The following is a 22,397-nucleotide window of genomic DNA, read 5'->3' as shown; positions in this document are numbered from 1 at the left end:
AGCAAGGAGTGTAACGTTAGCACAGACAGACTGGATTTCAGGCTACATTTGACATGGTCCATAATGACCATCTATCTAGAGCAGACTGCCTCCTCTAATCTCAGACTATATAGTTATGTACAACATTTACGTTACATTTACATTTACGTCATTTAGCAGACGCTCTTATCCAGAGCGACTTACAAATTGGTGCATTCACCTTATGATATCCACAGTACAATACACTGAAATACATTTAAATTCACCAGCCGTGGCAATTTTTCAAAACCATGCATAACTGTACATGGTGACATACATTTTGTTAACAATGAAAGCTGAGTCGGGTGTGACAGTTTTAAGTCATTCCATATTCAATAATTCCAAGTTAACCTCAGTATACACAGATCATGTAGGTTATGAAAAGACCAGTTCATATTTAATCTGTTCCAATTCCATCTCAATAGTCTGTAGTGTACTCCTGTAGTGTTCCCTGTTGTTTCTGGATCACTAAAGCCGATTTGACTAGACCCCCTCACAGGAACCAAAAGGGTGTGATTTCACTGGATACCACAAGTGGTCATTTTTAAATATACAGTATAAAGACAGGCAGTTGGAGTCATGCAGGGGTGGAAAGAGTACTGAAATATCCTACTCAAGTAGAAATATTGTTACCTTAATGACATTTTACTAATATGCAAGTAGGATTTAGCCTAGTACAAAAAGTGGGCTCCAGAGACATGAATCCTAACTGCACCAGAAATTACATTAGAGAACATTTGGGACTGCTTGATGAATTTTACCACAGTGTTTGAGATCACAAAATGTAATTTACAATTGATATTTCACCAGGCTATTGTTCAGAGGCATTTTCTTAAATTATTTGTCAATAATTGAGCCTGATCCATGTCCTCAAAAGCAGTCATGTAATTTGTTGTTAATGGACTTCAAATCTTTGAGCATTAGCCATTTCCAGATTAAGCCTTAGTGTGTATTTTACCATTCATGTTCCAGTGTTAATTAATCAGTGTTGTATGCATCCTCTCTCAGCAAAGACCCTTTGGAAATTAATGTTTGTTACACCAACATCATTTTTGTTACTGTGTAAAAAGCATTTACAGCCAAAACAAACTCCTGGGACCACTTCAACACAAATTGACTTTCATTTCAAGAACATATGTAAGTTTATTGTTCATTCTTTCCATGAAACCATCAGATGCCTGGTCGACATCTTAGTAATATGATCCACTCTTTTCCATTTCCATTCAGTAGAAAGGAAACAAAGAAGATAACACAACATATTGAGATTAGGATTCAGATCAATTTGTAAAGAATCTTGGTAAATGAACATAAACAGAATAATTTTACTTGATCTACATAATGTTCCATTTCAAACCATCCAAAATATATACATTTTTTGTAAAAAAACAAATATGCAATCACATTTCTCAAACAGAAATCTAAATCCAGCCAGTATCAGTCATTAAACTATTGCATAATTCTGAAAAGATGTACACTGAGGAAAACTCAGCATCTATTTACATGAGAATGTTTAAAAGACGTGAGATTGTTTCTAAATAAAATGACAGATCCAATGCAACAACATCCATGCAATCTTGAGTGCTAGCTGTGAGTGGAGAGACCAATGAGAAAGAAAGCAAGGGCAAGCCAGTGCATGGTTTGGCATTAGATGGTGTCCATGCCCCGTGAGAATGAAGAGCCGAAGCCTAGTCCCATGCCTCTTTGAGTGTGGGTCTGGGACCTAGCCATCTCATACTGAACGTCCAGGTTATGGAACATCTCCTCCTGCTGCTGCAGGGTCTTCAGGCCTTCGTCATTGAGTGGCTTTGAGGCCTCGCCTTCCTCTTCCCCCTGACAGGACAGAAACCACAGTGTTAGAAATGCAAGGCTCTGCACCATTCAACACACACAAATCGGAAAATAAAAGGACTCCGTTATACATACTTTGATGCCCATCAGTTTACGAAATTTAACATTTTGGTCCTTATTTCCGAAGTTCAGCTTCTCCCACAACTCAGCTGTCTGTGACTTGTCCTTCAAAACAAACAATTTTCATTTATTAGTAAGTTGCAACAATCATACCACCATTCTACTAGTTCTACATTCCGGATGTTACAAAGAAAAGATAATCTGCTCCATCAAATAACCAGTGCTCTACGTATTTCACTACATAGCATAAAATCTTACCCCTTCCTTCTTTCCCTGCCAGAGCTTCTTCCTTTTCTTCTCCTGCTCGGCAAACTTCATGGGGTTGACAGCAGAGGGATTGTAATAACTGGGCACAGCAATGCCAGTCTCTGCTAAGGTTTTAGCTTGTAGGGCTGCCATCTGCGCTGCCATGGCGATCTGAGGCGTGACCTGGGTCCCTGAGGCCAGGAGAGCTGCCACATTGAGGACAGGGTTGGTAGCAGCTGCAGCAGCAACTACTACTGTGTCAGACAGCAGGGGAGCTGGAACTAGAAATGCAAAAAAGTGGGTCTATGTTAGTGACCCGTTTCTATGGTTTTACTCACAGATTACATTTTTTGTAGGTGTAATTGATGGCCGAGGAGAGCGTCTCACCTGCAGGTACCTCCTGATGCTGCTGTTTCTCCAAAATCTCCTTTTCTTTCTGCTCTTGCAGTTTCTTTGCCCTTTCCAACCTGGAGATAGAGGCAAGTAAAGAGTGTTCATATGTCAGCCAGGCTTTAGAGCAGATTGTCCGCTACTTTAACAAGTACAAGAAGTCCTGATACGACCTCCACGCAGTCAAACAAGCAATATAGGAATAAGGCGGAATCATACTACACAGGTTCCAATGCATGTGCCAGGGGAAGACCCAACTGTGATATGCCCAACGATGCCTCTCTTCCAGCTAAACTCAATGCATTTTATGGATGCGTAGACAATAACACGCTACCATGCGCAAGCACCCACACCGACCCAGAGGACTGGGAGAGCTCGCTCTGAGGCCGACATGAGTAAGGTCAATCGGGTCAACACTCACAAGGCCGCAGGGCTGGACGGCATTCCAGGGCGCGTTCTCTGAGCATGTGCAGATCAGCTGGCAGGCATATTCATGTTCAATCTCTCCTTGTCCCCTGTCTGAAATCCCACTACCATAATGTCTGTTCCCAAGAACTAAGGCTTCATGCCACAATGACCACCACCGCCCTGTAGCACTCACAACTGTAATCATGAAGTGCTTTGAGGCTGGTTATCCACACAACTCCATCATCCTAGACCAGTGGTCACCAACCAGTCGATCGCAATCGACTGGTCGATCTCCAAAGCATTCCTAGTCGATCACCAAACATTTCTGTAGAAAACCCAACGATAAAGCCTTGAGGTATTTATTTTTTAATTAAACGCACCTATAGGCCTACAGCTGGCCATAGACTGTAAAAAGAAGACTCAAACGCACACCAAAGTTAATACTGTGAGGTGACTATGAGACTCAATGAATAGAGCAAAGAGCTGCTGTTTTATTGACTAAGTTGTTATTCAACACTATATACACACTTTTATAAACCATAAAAATGAGCATTTACCTTAATTCCAGTCAAGCGATAACCAGCACTGCAGCAGCAGTGAATGAGTAAAGCAAAATGTTCCGTTAAGCTCGCGCTGTTATTATTAGCGGGTTGTGTGTTCTTTTTCCCCATATGAAGGAATATTTCACTTTCTCTTGTCATAGGAGTGACATGAATTGCTGCACGAGGCAGAAATAATGTACAGACTCTTGAGTTACACCATCAGCTGGAAGTCTGTCCCCTTTTCTCAGTGGAGGGAGGGAGAGCGGAGGGACGGTGAGTCGGATGAGATGCAGCCTCAACGCTGCTCCCTCACTCCCCTCAGACTGAACAGATGCAGGCCTTCAGTAAGGTACATTATTTAAATAATATTAAGCTCACTCAGCTTTGCCTCACAAGTAATACAACAAATTAGTCCTATGTACAGTGCATTCGGAAAGTATTCAGACCCCTGGACTTTTCCACATTTTGTTACGTTTACAGCCTTCTTCTAAAATTGATTCAATTATTTCCCCCCCCTCATCTACACACAATATACCATCATGAAAAAGCAAAAATAATTAAATAAAAACGCAAATATCACATTTACACAAGTATTCAGACCATTTACTCAATACTTTGTTGAAGCCCCTTTGGCAGCGATTACAGCCTTGAGTCGTCTTAGGTATGACGCTACAAGCTTGGCACACCTGTATTTGGGGAGTTTCTCCCATTCTTCTCTGCAGATCCTTTCAAGCTGTTAGGTTGAATGGGGAGTGTCGCCGCACAGCTATTTTCAGGTCTCTCCAGAGATGTTCGATCAGGTTCAAGTCCGGGCTCTGGCTGGGCCCCTCAGAGACTTGTCTTGAAGCCACTCCTGCGTTGTCTTGGCTGTGTGTTTAGGGTTGTCCTGTTGGAAGGTGAACCTTTGCTCAGGATCTCAGACTGGGGCAATCTAAAGCATGTTTTCCATCAAGGATCTCTCTGTACTTTGCTCCGTTCAGCTTTCCCTCAATCCTAACTAGTCTCCCAGTCCCTATTGCTGAAAAACATACCCACAGCACCATGCTTCACCGTAGGGATGGTGCCAGGTTTCTTCCAGATGTGATGCTAGGAATTCAGGCCAAACAGTTCAATCTTGTTTCTCATGGTTAGAGTCCTTTAGGTGCCTTTTGGCAAACTCCAAGCGGGCTGTCATGTGACTTATGAGGAGTGGCTTCTGTCTGGCCATTCTACCATAAAGGTCTGATTTGTGGAGTGTTATAGACAGGTGTGCCTTTCCAAATCATGTCCAATTATTTGAATTTACCACAGGTGGACTCCAATCAAGTTGTAGAAACATCAAGGATGTTGAGCAGGTTGTCCTTCTGGAAGGTTCTCCCATCTCCACAGAAGAACTCTGGAGCTCTGTCGGAGTGACCATCACGTTCTTGGTCACCTTCCCGACCAAGGCACTTCTCCCCCGATTGCTCAGTTTGAACAGGCGACCAGCTCTAGGAAGAGTCTTGGTGGTTCCAAACTTCTTCCATTTAAGAATGGATGCTCCTGTGTTCTTGGGGACCTTCAATGCTGCAGAATGTTTTTGGTACCCTTCTAGGAGCTCTACAGAGAATTCCTTCGACCTCATGGCTTGGTTTTTGCTCTGAAATGCACTGTCAACTGTGGGACCTTATATAGACAGGTGTGTGCCTTTCTAAATTATGTCCAATCAATTGAATTTACCACAGGTGGATTCCAATCAAGTTGTAGAAACATCTCAAGGATGATCAATGGAAACAGGATGCACCTGAGCTCAATTCCGATTCTCATAGCAAAGGGTCGAAATACTTATGTAAATATGGTATGTTTTATTTTTTTTAAATAAATTAGCAAAAATGTCTAAACACCTGTTTTCGCTTTGTCATTACGGTGCATTGTGTGTGTAGATTGAGGATTTTTATTTAATACATTTTAGAATAAGGCTGTAACGTAATAAAATATTGAAAAGGGTAAGGGGTCTGTATACTTTCCGAATGCACTGTACATATCTAGCTCGATCACTCCAGTATCCCTGCGCATTTTAAATATGGTATTGGAACTGACCCTGTATATAGCTACTTACCTTCTTGTGTTCTTATTTCCATTTCTGGTGTGTTTTTGTTCTGATGTTATTTTTAGTGCACCATTGCTTTTGATTACTGCATTGTTGGGTTTGGAGTTTTTAAGAAAGGAATTTCACTGTACTGGTGCACGTGACATTAAACCTCACAGACACTCAACAAACAAATCTTCAGGTCACAGTTCCTCTAAGCCACTGCAGTACCTTCTGGCCAGCGCCTCCTGTGCGTCCATGGCAGTGTTTCTGCCCCGGAAAGCCGGGGGGCTCACAGACCTGCTACGACTCTTCTCTTTTCTGCGCACCTTATCAGTCTTCTTCTTCCGCTCCCTAAAGAGACATCATAGCATTTCAAGATCAACAGAAAGATATACATTCTCACACACACGGTTACAAACTGACAGAGGTGCAAACATTAGGCACACAGGAGTGGTTACCAATAGGGGTGTGAATGTGTAAACATATAGAAAAAAATCCCTACCCGAAACTATTTTCTTTTTAAACAAAATGACAACCACAGTGTAGTCATCACAAAACTACCACCAACAGGTCCTGACCATCATCGGAAAAAGTAACAATTACCTAATGCAACAATGCTGTAACGTTAGGAGATATTAAGCTTTTAAATTATTTGCCATGGATATAAAGAGCTCCGCACATCATCGTCGTTAACATTTGGAAAAATGGCAGAGTGAGACAGGGAAGTGACAGCAGCAAAGTCCTGCATGGCAATACTTTGAGAAGATAAATGAGAAGGTGATGAAATGCAAACTTTGTGGTAGAATTGAGCTACAGTGGCAGAACAGGTGCAATGCTGAAAGGGAGTCACCATGAGACTCAACCCGTTGCTGGTAGCAGTGTGATTAGGGAATGAGAAAGAAAATCACAGCGCTGATGACAGAAATTATTACTGTTGATATGCAGCCATTGTCAATGGTAGAGGATGTCAGATTCAAAACCCCCTAATGACATATCTAGAACCAGACTACAAGACGCCATGTCGAAAAACCGTGACAGCCCTGATAGAGAAACTGTATGGCGATTGCTACGCAAGTACAAAGCGCGAGCTCTCAAACGCAATACGTGGCATTAACAGATTGTTGGATGTCTAAGAGCATGCGGTTGGTTATACATCATTGCAACGAGCCATCAAACTGATGAGAAGTGGAACATGAAGCACGTACTGACAACATGGAGGCGCGGCACACAACAGAGAACCTAAAACGGCATTAATACCATCATTGCTGAGTGGGTGGGGGACAGCAGTAAGGTGAGTGCTGTCTGGTAGGGTTTCCACTAGTTACCACAGACACAAAGTCAAAATGGGCTATATTGTAAAAATGTATGAATGCCCCCTAGCATTTCTCCCCAAATAAAGGCCAGTTTAAAAATGTTAAGATTTTTTTTTTTTTTTACATTTGTCACATCCCTAGTTACCAAAGACAAACACAGAGAATAGTAGGGAGAGTAGCAAGAGAAACCCACCTGCTTTTGCTCCTGTGGCGGTGTTTGGTCTTTGAACCCGACCGGGAGCTGGCCCTCTTCTTCTTCTCCCGCGGGGACCGCGATCTCCGTTTGTCCCGACTTCTGCTGCGATGACGTCTAAAACAGTGTGAAAACAAAATGCTCCCCAGTTCACGGTTACTAGTCTCAATACATATCAAGACAGCATGTACCATCTCCATGAACCTAGACCCACCTGTCCCGTGAGTGTGACCTGGAGTGGCTCCGTCCCTTCTTGTCTTTGCGCCGGTGTCGCTCCTCCCCATTCTCTGCAGAAAGTCTCTCCCTGCCCCTCTCAGTCTGCTCCGGCTGCTCATCCGACTTGCTGTGAGATTTTGATGGCTTCTCAGAGTCCCTCCTTCGTGCCTGTTTTAAGAAGAAGTTGTCTCTTTCAGGAAAATAGTGCAACAAAGAGCGTTAGTACAACGGTTTGATACAGAAAATACCAAAGCATGTTGAGAACTCTTGCTCATTTCAGACAGATTTTGACTTATCACCAGAAACCGACCGACCATACAGTGCCTTTCAGAAAGTATTCCGACCACTTGACTTTTTCCATATTTTGTTATGTTACATCCTTATTCTAAAATTGATTAAATAAAACAAATTATCATCAATCTACACACAATACCCCATAATGACAAAGCAAAAACAGGTGTGGAAATTTTAGCAAATTTAAAACTGAAATACCTAATTTACAAAAGTATTCAGACCATTTGCTATGAGACTCGAAATTGAGCTCAGGTGCATCCTGTTTCCATTGATCATCCTTTGGATGTTTCTTCAACTTGAAGAAACATGGAGTCCACCTGTGGTGAATTCAATTGATTGGACATGATTTAGAAAAGGCACACACCTGTCTATATAAAAGGTCCCATAGTCGACCGTGCATGTCAGAGCAAAAACCAAGCCATGTGTTCGTAGGAATTGTCCGTAGAGCTCAGAGACACGATTGTGTCGAGGCACAGATCTGGGAAAGGGTACCAAAAACATGTCTGCAGCATTGAAGGTCCCCAAGAACACAGTGACCTCCATCATTCTTAAATGTAGGAAGTACGGAACCACCATGACTCTTCCTAGAGCTGGCCGCCCGGCCAAACTAAGCAATCGGGGGAGAAGGGCCTTGGTCAGGGAGGTGACCAAGAACCCGATGGTCACTCTGACCGTGCTCTAGAGTTCCTCTGTGGCGATGGTGTAGGAGACTTCCCAGTCATCTGATGATTCTCAGTACCAATACTGTTCTCTTTGAAGTAGATAGAATAATCAATAAAAGTTTAAATATTAGACATTTGTAAGCAGAATGAAGGCTGAAGCCCATGTGACTGTATAAAGCTGGATCAACATCGAATTGACCATTGGACATGTAAAAAAACAGAACATAAGCAGAATCTGTGTAGATGAGGCAAGGTAGACTAACAAGACGCGTCTGGTCTGGGACATGTCTGATCTTGTGAAGGCTACTGGACACGCACATGGGTTAATCATACAGACAATATAGGTCTGAACTTGAAGACCTTTGGACAGGAACATTAGCTAAGGGGTATGCATGTCAAGCCACTAATAGAATCTATGCCCCAATATCTGAGATAATAAGAGAACGGAAACTAAGTAAGACAACGTGATTCGTAAAGTGGAGTGACGATGTTATGTAAGGGTAAAACTGTATAAAAGCCAAGCACTAAGAATGAGGCAGTTTTTCCATGGAATTGCTCGGCTTCTGTTACTTTCGTAATAAAGTCAAATTGAATTTACAAGCTCCTGTATCTGAGAAGTATTTGATTTAATATTTTCTACAACAATGGTTGTCCTTCTGGAAGGTTTTCCCATCGTTGCAGCACTCAGGCCTTCACAATAGAGTGGCCAGATGAAAGCCACTCCACAGTAAAAGGCACATGACAGCCCGCTTGGAGTTTGCCTAAAGATTCTCTGGCCTGAATGCCAAGCGTCAGATCTGGATGAAATCTGGCACCATCCCTATGGTGAAGAATGGTGGTGGCAGCATCATGCTGTGGGGATGTTTTTCAAAGGCAGGGACTGGGAGACTAGTCAGGATCGAGGCAAAGATGAACGTAGCAAAGTACAGGAGAGATCCTTGATGAAAAACTGCTCCAGAGCGCCCAGGACCTCAGACTGGGGCAAAGGATCACCTTCCAACAGGACAACAGCCCTAAGCACACAGCCAAGACAATGCAGGAGTGGATTTGGGACAAGCCTCTGAATGTCCTTGAGTGGCCCAGCCAGGGCCTGGATTTGAACCCGATCAAACATCTCTGGAGAGACCTGAAAATAGCTGTTCAGCAACGCTTCCAATCCAACCTGACAGCGCTTGAGAGGATCTGCAGAGAAGAATGGGAGAAACTCCCCAAATACAGGTGTGCCAAGCTTGTAGAGTCATAGCGAAGAAGACTCGAGTCTTATTCGGTATCAAAAGGTGATTCAACAAAGTATTGAGTAAAGGGTCTGAATACTTATGTAAAACGTTTTTTTTTTTATACATTCTCAAAAAATGTCTAAAACCTGGTTTTGCGTTTGCGTTGTGTGTAGTTTGGTGATTTTTCTATATAAACTCAGCAAAAAAAAGAAATGTCCTCACTGTCAACTGCGTTTATTTTCAGCAAACTTAACATATGTAAATATGTTATGACAAACTGAACAAGTTCCACAGACATTTGACTAAATGAAATGGAATAATGTGTCCCTGAACTAAGGGGGGGGGTCAAAATCAAAAGTCAGTCAGTATCTGGTGTGGCCACCAGCTGCATTAAGTATGGCAGTGCATCTCCTCCTCATGGACTGCACCAGATTTGAGATCCGGGTTCTTCGCTGGCCATGGCAGAACACTGACATTCCTGTCTCGCAGGAAATCACGCACAGAACAAGCAGCATGGCTGGTGGCATGGTCATGCTGGAGGGTCAAGTCAGGATGAGCACCACATGAGGGAGGAGGATGTCTTCCCTGTAACGCACAGCGTTGAGATTGCCTGCAATGACAACAAGCTCAGTCCGATGATGCTGTGACACACCGCCCCAGACCATGATGGACCCTCCACCTCCAAATCGATCCCGCTCCAGAGTACAGGCCTCGGTGTAACGCTCATTCCTTCGACGATAAACGCGAATCCGACCATCACCCCTGGTGAGACAAAACCGTGACTCGTCGGTGAAGAGCACTTTTTGCCAGTCCTGTCTGGTCCAGCGACAGTGGGTTTGTGCTCATAGGCGACGTTGTTGCCGGTGATGTCTGGTGAGGACCTGCCTTACAACAGGCCTACAAGCCCTCAGTCCAGCCTGTCTCAGCCTATTTCGGACAGTCTGAGCACTGAAGGAGGGATTGTGCATTCCTGGTGTAACTCGGGCAGTTGTTGTTGCCGCCATCCTGTACCTGTCCCGCAGGTGTGATGTTTGGATGTACCAATCCTGTGCAGGTGTTGTTACACGTGGTCTGCCACTGCGAGGATTATCAGCTGTCCGTCCTGTAGCGCTGTCTTAGGCGTCTCACAGTACAGACATTGCAATTTATTGCCCTTGCCACATCCGCAGTCCTCATGCCTCCTTGCAGCATGCCTAAGGCACATTCATGCAGATGAGCAGGGACCCTGGGCATCTTTCTTTTGGTGTTTTTCCAGAGTCAGTAGAAAGGCCTCTTTAGTGTCCTATGTATTCATAACTGTGACCAAATGTGCTCCTACCGTCTGTAAGCTGTTAGTATCTTAACGACCATTCCACAGATGCATGTTCATTAATTGTTTATGGTTCATTGAACAAGCATGGGAAACAGTGTTTAAACCCGTTACAATGAAGATCTGTGAAGTTATTAGGATTTTTACGAATTATCTTTGAAAGACAGGGATCTGAAAAAGGGACGTAGCTTTTTTTTTGCTGAGTTTATATACACATACCACACACTTTAAGGCTCATACGTAACAAAATGTGAAAAAGTCAAGGGGTCTGAATCACTTCTGAATGCACTGAATGTCAGAAGTATAAAACGGCTCGAAGGAGCTTGATAGGCTAACTGGAGAGAAAGGTTTCAATGAATTGCCCTCCAACTCCAATGTATACTGAACAAAAATATAAAAACGCAGTAATTGAAATTAAGAGTTACAGTTCATATCGAAATCAGTCAATTTAATTCATTAGGCCCTAATCTATGGATTTTACATGACTGGGAATACAGATATGCATTTATTGGTCACAAAGACCTAAAAAAAAAAATGTATGGGCGTGAATAAGGAAAGCAGTCAGTATCTGGTGTGACCACCATTTGTCTCATGCAGCGCGACACATCTCCGCAAAGAGTTGATCGGACTGTTGATTGTGGCCTGTGTAACGTTGTCCCACTCCTCTTCAATGGTTGTGCGAAGTTGCTGAATATTGGCAGGAACTGGAATACGCTGTAGTACACGTTGATCCAGAGCATCCCAAATGTGCTCAATGGGTGATGTCTGGTCAGTATGCAGGCCATGGAAAAGATCCTTGCGACATGGGGCCGTGCATTGTCATGCTGAAACATGAGGTGATGGCGGAGGATGAATGACACGAAAATGGACCTCAGGGTCTCGCCAGTGTCTGTGCATTCAAATTGCCATCGATAAAATGCAAGTGTGTTCATTGTCCGTAGCTTATGCCTTCCCATACCATAACCCCACCATGGGGCACGCTGTTCAGTGTTGACATCAGCAAACCGCTCGCCCACACGGCGCCATACACATGGTCTGCGGTTGCAAGGCTGGATGGATGTACTGCCAAGTTTTCTGGAATGACGCTGGAGGCGGCTTATTGTAGAGAAATTAACATTGAATTATCTGGCAACAGCGCTGGTGGACATTCCTGCAGTCAGCATGCCAATTGTATGCTCCCTCAAAACATCTGTGGCATTGTGTTGTGTGACAAAACTGCACATTTTAGAGCAGCCTTTAAATTGTCCCTAGCATAAGATATACCTGTGCAATGATCTTGACATGCCACACCTGTCAGGAGGATGGCTTATCTTGGCCAAGGAGAAATCCTCACTAACAGGGATGCAAACAAATTTGTGCACAAAATTTGAGAGAAATAAACTTTTTGCGCATATGGAACATTTCTGGGATCTTTTATATCAGCTCATGGAACATGGGACCAACACTTTACATGTTGAATTTATATTTTTGTTCAGTGTATTTAGACTAGTAGATCCAACTTATAGTGCATACGTTTTGTCATGTCCACCACCTACTCAAGTGCACCAAGTAAGTACAGCCACTTCTACTTAGTTTTGTTTCAAATATATAACGTAGGTACATGTATTAAAAACCTTAAACTCAATGTAGGTTACCGTAGATCTGAGAGACAGCTTTAATACCTTCGTTTTAGTTCATGTAACACTACATTCCCTTCCCCATCTACAAGTGCAGCTTTCAAAAGGCAGGCTAAGAATGAATTGGATTAATAAGGTTACTGCCAGCAGACTGTTTGTCTTTGAGTAATTGTAATAACAATGCAGCTTGAATTGAACCCAGTAAAAGGCTGTAATTTCCTTTATTTTCTTAATTCTAGGAGGCAAGTATGAATTTGAATGGCTGATAGTTACCTGTCCGAGTAGTAGACATATAATTTTGCTATGTCAGCAGCGTCTTCAGTTCAGTGTCTCTTCGTGCTTTAGCACGCTGAGTATGATTTATTGTAGAAATGTTATCATGTGGTCTACACACAGGATTTATTCAAAAGAAAAATATCCTACATATTCAATCTTCACCATCTAGTATGGACGGCTACACTTAGTGACAGATGTCCAAGAAGAATAAGTTCATGTAAATAAAAAAATATTTCTCTCTTCTTCAATTGAATTAATTCCATGCCCATCTTAATCTCTTAAACTTTGATTCAGGTGAAATAGCCTACACTGTTGTTTGGTACTTACCATGATCTAAGACAAAAAAACTAACGACATTCAAGATGGTGACAATGCTGTACTTTTAGTTCACTAAAATGAACTAATATTAGTTACCTCTTTGCTCCTGCTCCGACTTCGTCTGTGCTTTTTATCACCTGTAAAAGTAAAACGGATTGGTGAGAACAGTGACCAATTCTATTGCACCTTCAAATTAGGGTTGCCTTAGCCCTGGAGCGCACGCCGTCATATACACAGTTAAAGCCGCAATGTCACTTTTTGGGGTGACCTGACCAAATTCACATAGAAATGCAAGTTCATAGAAATACTTTGAAGAATCTCAAATATATTTTGATTTGTTTTACACTTTTTTGGTTATTACATAATTCCATGTGTTATTTCATAGTTTTGATGTCTTCATTATTTTACAATGTATATTTTTACTATTTTAAAGAAAAACCCTTGAATGGGTAGGTGTGTCAACTTTTGTCTGGTACTGTACAGTTGTGGCCAAAAGTTTTGAGAATGACAAATATTAATTTCCACAAATTTGCTGCTTCAGTGTCTTTAGATATTTTTGGGCAGATTTTACTATGGAATACTGAAGTATAATTACAAGCATTTCATAAGTGTCAAAAGCTTTTATTAACAATTACATTAAGTTGATGCAGAGTCAATATTTGCAGTGTTGACCCTTCTTTTTCAAGACCTCTGCAATCTGCCCTGGCATGCTGTCAATTAACTTCTGGGCCACATCCTGACTGATGGCAGCCCATTATTACATAATCTATGCTTGGAGTTTGTCAGCATTTGTGGGTTTTTGTTTGTCCACCCGCCTCTTGAGGATTGACCACAAGTTCTCAATGGGATTAAGGTCTGGGGAGTTTCCTGGCCATGGACCCAAAATATCAATGTTTTGTTCCCCGAGCCACTTTGCCACAAGGCAAGAGTGATAGCTAAGTGCTCCATCATGCTGGAAAAGGCATTGTTTGTCACCAAACTGTTCATGGAGGGTTGGGAGAAGTTGCTCTCGGCGGATGTGTTGGTACCATTCTTTATTCATGGCTGTGTTCTTAGGCAAAATTGTGAGTGAACCCATTCCCTTGGCTGAGAAGCAACCCCACACATGAACGGTCTCAGGATGCTTTACTGTTGGCATGACACAGGACTGATGGTAGCGCTCACCTTGTCTTCTCCGGATAAGCTTTTTTTCCGGATGCCCCAAACAATCGGAAAGGGGATTCATCAGAGAAAATGACTTTATCCCAGTCCTCAGCAGTCCAATTCCTGTACCTTTTGCAGAATATCAGTCTGTCCCTGATGCTTTTCCCAGAGAGAAGTGGCTTCTTTGCTGCCCTTCTTGACACCAGGCCATCCTCCAAAAGTCTTTGCCTCACTGTGCGTGCAGATGCACTCACACCTGCCTGCTGCCATTCCTGAGCAAGCTCTGTACTGGTGGTGCCCCGATCCCGCAGCTGAATCAACTTTAGGAGACGGTCCTGGCGCTTGCTGGACTTTCTTGGGCGCCCTGAAGCCTTCTTCACAACAATTGAACCGCTCCCCTTGAAGTTCTTGATGATCCGATAAATGGTTGATTTAGGTGCAATCTTACTGGCAGCAATATCCTTGCCTGTGAAGCCCTTTTTGTGCAAAGCAATGATGACGGCACGTGTTTCCTTGCAGGTAACCATGATTGACAGAGGAAGAACAGTGATTCCAAGCACCACCCTCCTTTTGAAGCTTCCAGTCTGTTATTCGAACTCAATCAGCATGACAGAGTGATCTCCAGCCTTGTCGTCGTTCACACTCACACCTGTGTTAACGAGAGAATCACTGACATGATGTCAGCTGGTCCTTTTGTGGTAGGGCTGAAATGCAGTGGAAATGTTTTTTGGGGATTCAGTTCATTTCCATGGCAAAGAGGGACTTTGCAATTCATCTGATCGCTCTTCATAACATTCTGGAGTATATGCAAATTTCCATCATACAAACTGAGGCAGCAGACTGTGAAAATTAATATTTGTGTCATTCTCAATTTTTGGCTACGACTGTATATCATAGTCAGAAGACAGTTTTATTAAACTGGCATCCCTTACACTACCTAGCAGTGCAAAAGAAAATATGAAATCCAGCTACTCGATTGTATCCCCCCTCCCCAAATCAAACACGGATGTCAACCAAACAACTGGATTTAATTATTTATTGGGCATTGTTCGGTGATGCAAACGGCGCATTCCCAATCCGAACACGGTCACAGGTCGGGAAATAACACACAAGGTGGGTATATGTTATACAACTAGACCCGAGTTCCACTCAGTCTAGAACCTGGGCTAGGGTTGCCTCTGATGAGTCACCTGTTGCACTTGACTATTTCTGTCTTTTCTGTCAACAAGTTACAGCTCTGTCCCTAAACTTATCTCAAAACAAATGCCATGACCAGTTGGCCTGGCATCTGAAGATGGATGTGTGACCTACCAAGTGACCTGAATGTGTTAACTCAAGCTACAAACATTATGCATTACCAAATTCAGTGCATTTAACTTACTTGATTTGCGCTTTCGGTCCCTGGAGCGTGACCTCGATCGTGAATGGTGGTGTTTTGAGCTTCTGGGCGATTTGGATGATTCCATAATGTGTTTTCTTTTGTCCGTGTAAAGAGAGCCCATCAAGGGTAGCAAATCAGTCGAATCGGCGTCACGTGCCTAAATCGAAGAAAACACACACACTATTCAACCTTATAGTTATTGGTCCTTTAAAGCAGCAATCTGCAATGACTGTTTCAGCACAAAACAGTGTCCCCTCCACTAGGTTTAATAAGGGAAAATGAATGACGACTCAAGCCTGTGTTAACACATTGAGCTAAGGCCTAGACATTAGCCTCTACAATTCCCGAGAGTGGAAGACTCCACTCTCACATGTAGGCTCACTTTTTGTGAACAATCCCATCACAAGTCAGACTGTTGAATAAACTTCTTTTGAAAGTACTTTGTTGTCTGCTGATTTTGTCCTCAAGTAGGAGGTAATCTAGGACAAAATATCAAGAGTGTTATTAATCCAACTTTCAGTACGCTGGTCTGAAAATCAGTTTGTATTTTCAACAATTCACACAATATTGCTGCGTTTACGTTCAAGTCGGAACTAGGAAACTAATTTCCTACTAGCTAACTGTTTTTTGTTATACAGGTGCCATGTTCAACGAATGCACTTCCACTGATTGCGAGGGAACATGCTTAGGTTAAAAACATTTGATACTTTGTCTCAGATTACCTTCTACATAAAGGACAACGTTGTTACATTCGGCTATTGTTTACATATTGTGCATCACGTGATGGCAAATACAAACAGAACCTAACGGCGCCGCCAAAAGTCAGGTAAACAACACTTTCCTGTCGTTACCCCATCTACACTTCCTACCACCAAAAGGACCAACAACACAGACAACCGGTGAAGTGCATTTAAAATGTCATCATTGTATTCAATATTCTAGCTTGTAGAGACAGACTGTTTTTTTTTACAGCGACTTCTGTCAGACTGGTATCCACAGAGTAACCATGGTAACAGTGATGTTTAGGCAACCTAGACATTAGTTCTGAGGCCCAACAAGTTTCTTTGGCAAGGTTACTCGTCAGTCACACCGACGCAACTGGACACACTGTACCTCCCTTACACTAACATTGATTCACTAAAGATTGTGTATTTGTTTCCCAAAAAGCAATCTCAGAAGTGAAAAGCCCTTCTCCTGGACAGGTAATGGCAATGCAGGTATATGCTCCAACCCTACCAATACACCCAATGAAGATCCTGATGGCCATGGGCTGCTGGTTTGTTAAAGTTGCACACCTATAAAGGGGGAGGTCGTAGCCCATACCGGAGCTACAAAACCAGTTAATGAATGAAGGGGGTCGTTCTAAACAGAGATTAATTAGCTAGATTGCAAGTGGCAAAACAACATCACTCATTCATGCATTGCTAAATTACATAGATAGCTGTCTAGCTTACGTTAGCTGACTAGGTTTAAGTAACGGCTGTGCAAGCAAACTTTGATCAATAACTATATGAAGGAGAATTTCCATTTATTTACAAAATCAACACGACATGCCTTCCTGGTAAAAGCAACATAGTTAGCTAATGACGGTTATCAGGCCAAAGTATCTTTAGATGGCTAGTTAATTTATCTAACTAACCTAAACTCGCTGACTTGTCGACATGGCTGCCACTAGACAGTATTGTAATTCCTAATGCTATGCCTGCCACGGGCAGAGAGACGCCATCTTGATGAAACAACATCTTTAAAATAGCAATAGTTAACAAATGATTATATGAAGTCGATGGTAATGTATGCTGTGTTATTTTGTAAACACTTACCGTCATGGTACACTTGAGGAACTCCCTAAAATTAGATTGGAGTTGTTCTTTCCGTGCTATTCCAGTTCTTCCAGTTTCTTCTACTCGCTAGCGGCTAACTATAACCTGGACGACTATCACCATTTGCGCGTGCGCACACATACCAAATATTGGGGAAAATGGCTATTTGAATTACCTTCCTCTTGTTCTGATAGCGACTTCCGTAAATCTATAGAGCGCAAATAAATAAACAAACACCATTATATTAGTTCATCAACGTCAAAGTCCCAAAAAATGAGTAAAACTAATTAGAGTATTATCAGAGAGGTTTTAAATAATCGTATCTCTTTTTGGTCCCACTGCACAGCTTCCGGAAGCAAGTAGAGTTTTGCATCTCTCTTGAGGTCAAAATTTACCGCCAAATTGTAAACCACAGTGGGGCGGTATACTTTGCTTTAAAAAAAAGTATATTTTCAACCTTTTATAAGCAGAGACACAAAGCTGTATATCAAATATTTAGAGATGCCATTCATTGTCAGACGTGTACAATTATAAATGTTGACAATAGTTAGTCTTTAGCATGATTTTGAATTGTTGTGTATTAATGTCATAATCACATTTGTCCCACATCTGTATTGTAGAGGTGAGAAAAATACTGGTGGTGCGACAGTCTCATGTATGTTCATAGAACAGAGGTGAGTCCAGCTGTATCAATCTTCATAACTCAGTTTATAATTTTATACTTTAGCCGTTTTGTCTATTAGAGGTTTTGAAGTTAAGGGCCATCCACACCAAGGACGATAACTATAACTATAAACTATACATACATTACCTTAAGAAAGTATTCACACCCCTCTGGGTTTGGTGGATGCCAGGAGAACGCTACCTGCCCCAATGCATAATGCCAACTGTAAAGTTTGTTGGAGGAGGAATAATAGTCTGGGGCTGTTTTCCATGGTTCGGGCTAGGCCCCTTAGTTCCAGTGAAGGGAAAGTTTAACGCTGCAGCATACAATAATATTCTAGACGATTCTGTGCTTCCAAATTTGTAGCAACAGTTTGGGGAATGCCCTTTACTGTTTCACCATGACAATGCCCCCATGCACAAAGCGAGGTCCATACAGAAATGGTTTGTCATGATCAGTGTGGAAGAACTTGATTGGCCTGCACAGAGCCCTGACCACAACCCCATCGAACACCTTTGGGATGAATTGGAACGCCGACTGCAAGCCAGGCCTAATTGCCCAACATCAGTGCCCGACCTCACTAATGCTCTTGTCGCTGAATGGAAGCAAGTCCCCGCAACAATGTTCCAACATCTAGTGGAAAACCTTCCCAGAAGAGTGGAGTCTGTAGTTTTACAAATTTTTGAAAGGATTGTTTTTTATTTATTTTTAACCTTTATTTAACCAGGCAAGTCATTTAAAAATAAATTCTTATTTACAATGACGGCCTACACCGGCCAAACCCGGACGACGCTGGGCCAATTGTGCACCGCCCTATTGGACTCCCAATCACGGCCTGTTGTGATACAGCCTGGATGCCTCTAGCACTGAGATGCAGTGCCTTAGAGCGCTGCGCCACTCGGGAGCCCATTATAGAAGCAAAGGATGGACCAACTCCATATTAATGCCCATGATTATGGAATGAGATGTTTGATGAGCAGGTGCCCACATATTTTTGGCCATGTAGTGTATTTCACAAACCAAAATAATACAATGAAAATATGAATGTGCATTTTGTTATAGAGCGGGTGATCGGCGTCTTGAATGGTCGGTTCCATATTCTTGATGGGCCTCTTCCTCTTCAGTTTGTGAAGACTCTGGGGAACGAAATGGAAAACAGGGAGGTGGCCACATTTTATAAAATTGTACATGCGTGTGCAGCTTTGATAAATACCTGTATGTCAGCAAGACAACTGGGAACTCGAAAAAAAGACAAGGTTGAATCATGACGCTAGAAAGAGGCCCGAGTTCACAACTTGGAATTCCTAGATGGATGACATATTTTCCCAGTTGGAGCTCATTTTTTTCCAAGTTCCCAGTTGTCTTGAAAGCGGCAGAAGTCATGCTGGATTAACAGCATGGCCAATGTTGAATGTTTATCCTTTTAAGCTTGGAGAAGAGACCCTTAAACCCAGACTGGGACCACACATCCACTCCACTGAATAGCAGGCTAGTGATTGCTTTGCAATGCTTGAAGTTAGCCACTAATTCCTTCCAAACCACTCATTGTTGAATTTGCAAGTTGTTGTGTAATATTTATGGCCGATGAGCACCGATACATTTTATCTATAATTTCTCTTTATAATTTCTCTTCATATGACTTGGATTGAAAATGATTTGCCAGTAGATTGTTGACTTGATTCATGATGATGACTGCTAGCTTGCGAGCTAAGATTTTGAAAGTATGATGTTGATCAGTCCAATCAAAGCTACTGTAGATATGATGTGATTTGAGGTAATTTTATTTGTGCCCAATGAACTTGAGCCTTCTTGGCTGGGCACTTCTAATGTAACTCTATGGCAGCACCCTAGGGGCTTGAATTTTCGAGCTATCCCCGTAGATTTTGCGGTGACGTAGTGTCCCCATGAGTGACAGAACACTGAGCCAATCACAGCGCAACTAGAGAACATTACCAACCCCTACGCTCCGTATTTTCCGCTGGCTGGCCCACCACCACAGAAAGCACTGAGCTAAACGGAAACATCTGCATTTTGGAGCTACCGTACTCAAGAAAGCAAAAAAGAGAGCAAGTTTGTATGCGATTTTATTAACTCAAAGATGTATTTTTTTTACACTATTTGAAACTGATATGTGACACGTATTAATCCCAAAATAACATACAAAACAGGCAACGACAAAAAAGTGGGGCTCAACCTCTGCCCCACCTGGCCTAAATGACAGTTTGCCACTGGGGCTAAAGTATATTTGTACTTCCACCTCATGGTCCTTGCCCCATAGAATGCATGGCCTTTGGAGTTGGTTGTCTTGATTGATTGACTTTTGTAGATGTCTTTAATAAGTGCTTGGGATGGTTCTTCCAGTGATGTGTGAGTAACCCTGTGTGCAGAGGAGCTTGTGATCCATCCTGCTCTATGATGGTGCCAAGCCTTACAAGCAGCCTGATCTTTTGTTTCTTTCTCCACCTGAGAAACTTGCTCATCTGTAACAACTTGGAGATTATTGAACCAGGGTTTGGGGGTGAAAAGGTCAGTATGGTCCTTGAATGTACTGAGGCCAATGGGACATTTCTTTGTTGCTGAGAGCATCTGAAGCAGCTGCTTTTCCTGTGAAGTTGAAGCTTTGGGGATGGGTCTCCTTTCCCTACCTCTTCCTCATTTAAAAAAAAATGTCACTGTAGAATTCAAAGTCTTTAATCATCGCTGGTTCTACTGTTTTGGTAGATACCTTGTTCTATACACAGGCGATACTGGTACATGCTACGCTTGTGTAACCCAGGCAGACAGAGGCTTTGAACTTGAAGAGGACGGCAACAATTATGTGAACAGCTTTTGTCTAGTCTAAAGAATAAATGAAGGCAGTCAGTTATGGGGCCAATTTAATTTAATTTACACCAATCCAGATTTCAATGATAAAAAAAGTACTGCTCTTTCAGGAAGTACATTTTTGGAATTGAAATGTAATTGACCCCCCAACATGAAGTCAGCTTTTAATATTTTATGAATTTAAGTGCACTTTAAAAGGTATGTAGTTACTGTTTGTGCTTGACCTGCATGCACGACAATATAGACAATGGGCCTGATCGGGCAGCTCAGAGCTTCTGTTCTTTTCTGTCCATAAAAACAAATGGATGAGTGGAAAAGGCAAGGCAGGCCAGGAGCAAGGAAGGAGGGTACGGTCAATCGAGGCATCCATCGAGTCTAAGTAGATTTAAAATACTTATTATAACAGAAGTAAAATATTCAACTATTTTCCTTGCCCGACATTATTTGATTTAATTTAAAACCAAACGTATTAAAGTAAAAGCTCACAACTATGAGGGGAAAGGGAAGGGGGTGGGGTAAAAGAATGAATCCACATACGTACATACATGCGTGTGCGCACAATTTTTTTGTTTATTTTTGTATATATTTTTTTTATACTTTTATTTTGTATTACTTTTGTAAAAAAGAACCATGATGCGGGATTAAAGTCAGTCTTGCATGATTATGTTGTGAATAGGGGGATATGTTTAGGTCAGTTTCAACATTATGGACATGGGTGTGTCTGTGGTCCATTTGGCCTGTCCTACAGCTTCCTTCAATGATAGACTATGGATGGCTCTGTTGATTAACTTTTGACCAATGATTAACTGTCTATTGTTGATTGATGTGAGTCCAGATATGCTGTGGGTGTAATTATTACTGATGTATCTTCGTAGTCTGTAGGCCATTTTTATTTCTATATTTTGGATTATCTGTAGCTGATTCATCTGCTGTGGTGAAGCTGTTATCCAGGCTGGTAGGGCGTATTCAAAGAGAGATCGGATGTAACTGACTTTGTAAAACTTTTCAGCACTGTCTTAGGTGAAGCTCCGTATTTTCTTCCACACAGCGTTTTTAAGTGGTTGAATCTTTTCGTCCCTCTCTCTTGATGTTCGCTATGTGTGTTGTCCAATGCATGTTCTTCTGAAAGGTGACTCCAAGGAATTTTGCTTATTTTCCCTCTTTTATTATTTCGCCGTAAAGCTTGAGATCTGTTTTTTTGTTGCTGGTGCTTCTTGTAAAGAGGACACATTGAGTATTTTGTGGATTCAGCTTTACGCGCCACGTTAGACCACGTCTCGATCTCTTCAACAGACTGCTGGAGTTTCTTTGCAGAAAGTTAAGGACATTTGGAGCTGGACCAGTAGCAAAGGTCATCGGCAAACTGTGAGACCTGACCAATGGTGGGTGGGGGGGTAATAAATGTCTGATATGTACAGTAGAAAAAGTAGTGGGCTTAGGACTGCCCCCTGTGGGACACCTGCTTCAGGGGTAAATGGTGGTGATTTTGCTGTAGAGACCTTCACTTTAATTGTGCGGTTATGGAGGAAGCTTGTGATTATGTTTCTGATGGAGAGTGGTAGTTTAAGATTTGAATCTGCAAGCCGATAG

General features: G+C 42.3%; 1 protein-coding gene across 1 annotated transcript; it reads right to left on the bottom strand.

The window, feature by feature from the left end:
• Positions 1 to 1,131: 1,131 nt before the first annotated feature.
• On the bottom strand, positions 1,132 to 17,649 carry LOC106585280 (arginine/serine-rich coiled-coil protein 2). The gene is made up of 10 exons (XM_014171334.2): positions 17,321 to 17,649; positions 15,501 to 15,657; positions 13,073 to 13,113; positions 7,283 to 7,452; positions 7,069 to 7,185; positions 5,791 to 5,913; positions 2,560 to 2,639; positions 2,185 to 2,453; positions 1,942 to 2,031; positions 1,132 to 1,848 (listed from the first exon to the last, which is right to left on the bottom strand). Exons 1-10 carry the CDS (start codon positions 17,324 to 17,326, stop codon positions 1,663 to 1,665), a joined length of 1,239 nt encoding a protein of 412 aa, XP_014026809.1. The 5' UTR covers positions 17,327 to 17,649; the 3' UTR covers positions 1,132 to 1,662.
• Between the last annotated feature and the right edge of the window lie 4,748 nt (positions 17,650 to 22,397).

Source organism: Salmo salar, chromosome ssa24 (genome assembly GCF_905237065.1).
Source record: "Salmo salar chromosome ssa24, Ssal_v3.1, whole genome shotgun sequence".
Taxonomy (NCBI): Eukaryota; Metazoa; Chordata; class Actinopteri; order Salmoniformes; family Salmonidae; genus Salmo; species Salmo salar.
This window is presented reverse-complemented; position numbering and strand designations above follow the sequence as displayed.

Bases quoted from the DNA above. Each gene is read 5' to 3' on its own strand.
- LOC106585280 (XM_014171334.2), bottom strand. The intron at 13,114-15,500 runs GTAAGTTAAATG...TTACTTTTACAG, and splicing joins GGACCGAAAGCGCAAATCAA to GTGATAAAAAGCACAGACGA. The intron at 2,640-5,790 runs GTACTGCAGTGG...CTCTATCTCCAG, and splicing joins CAGGAGGCGCTGGCCAGAAG to GTTGGAAAGGGCAAAGAAAC.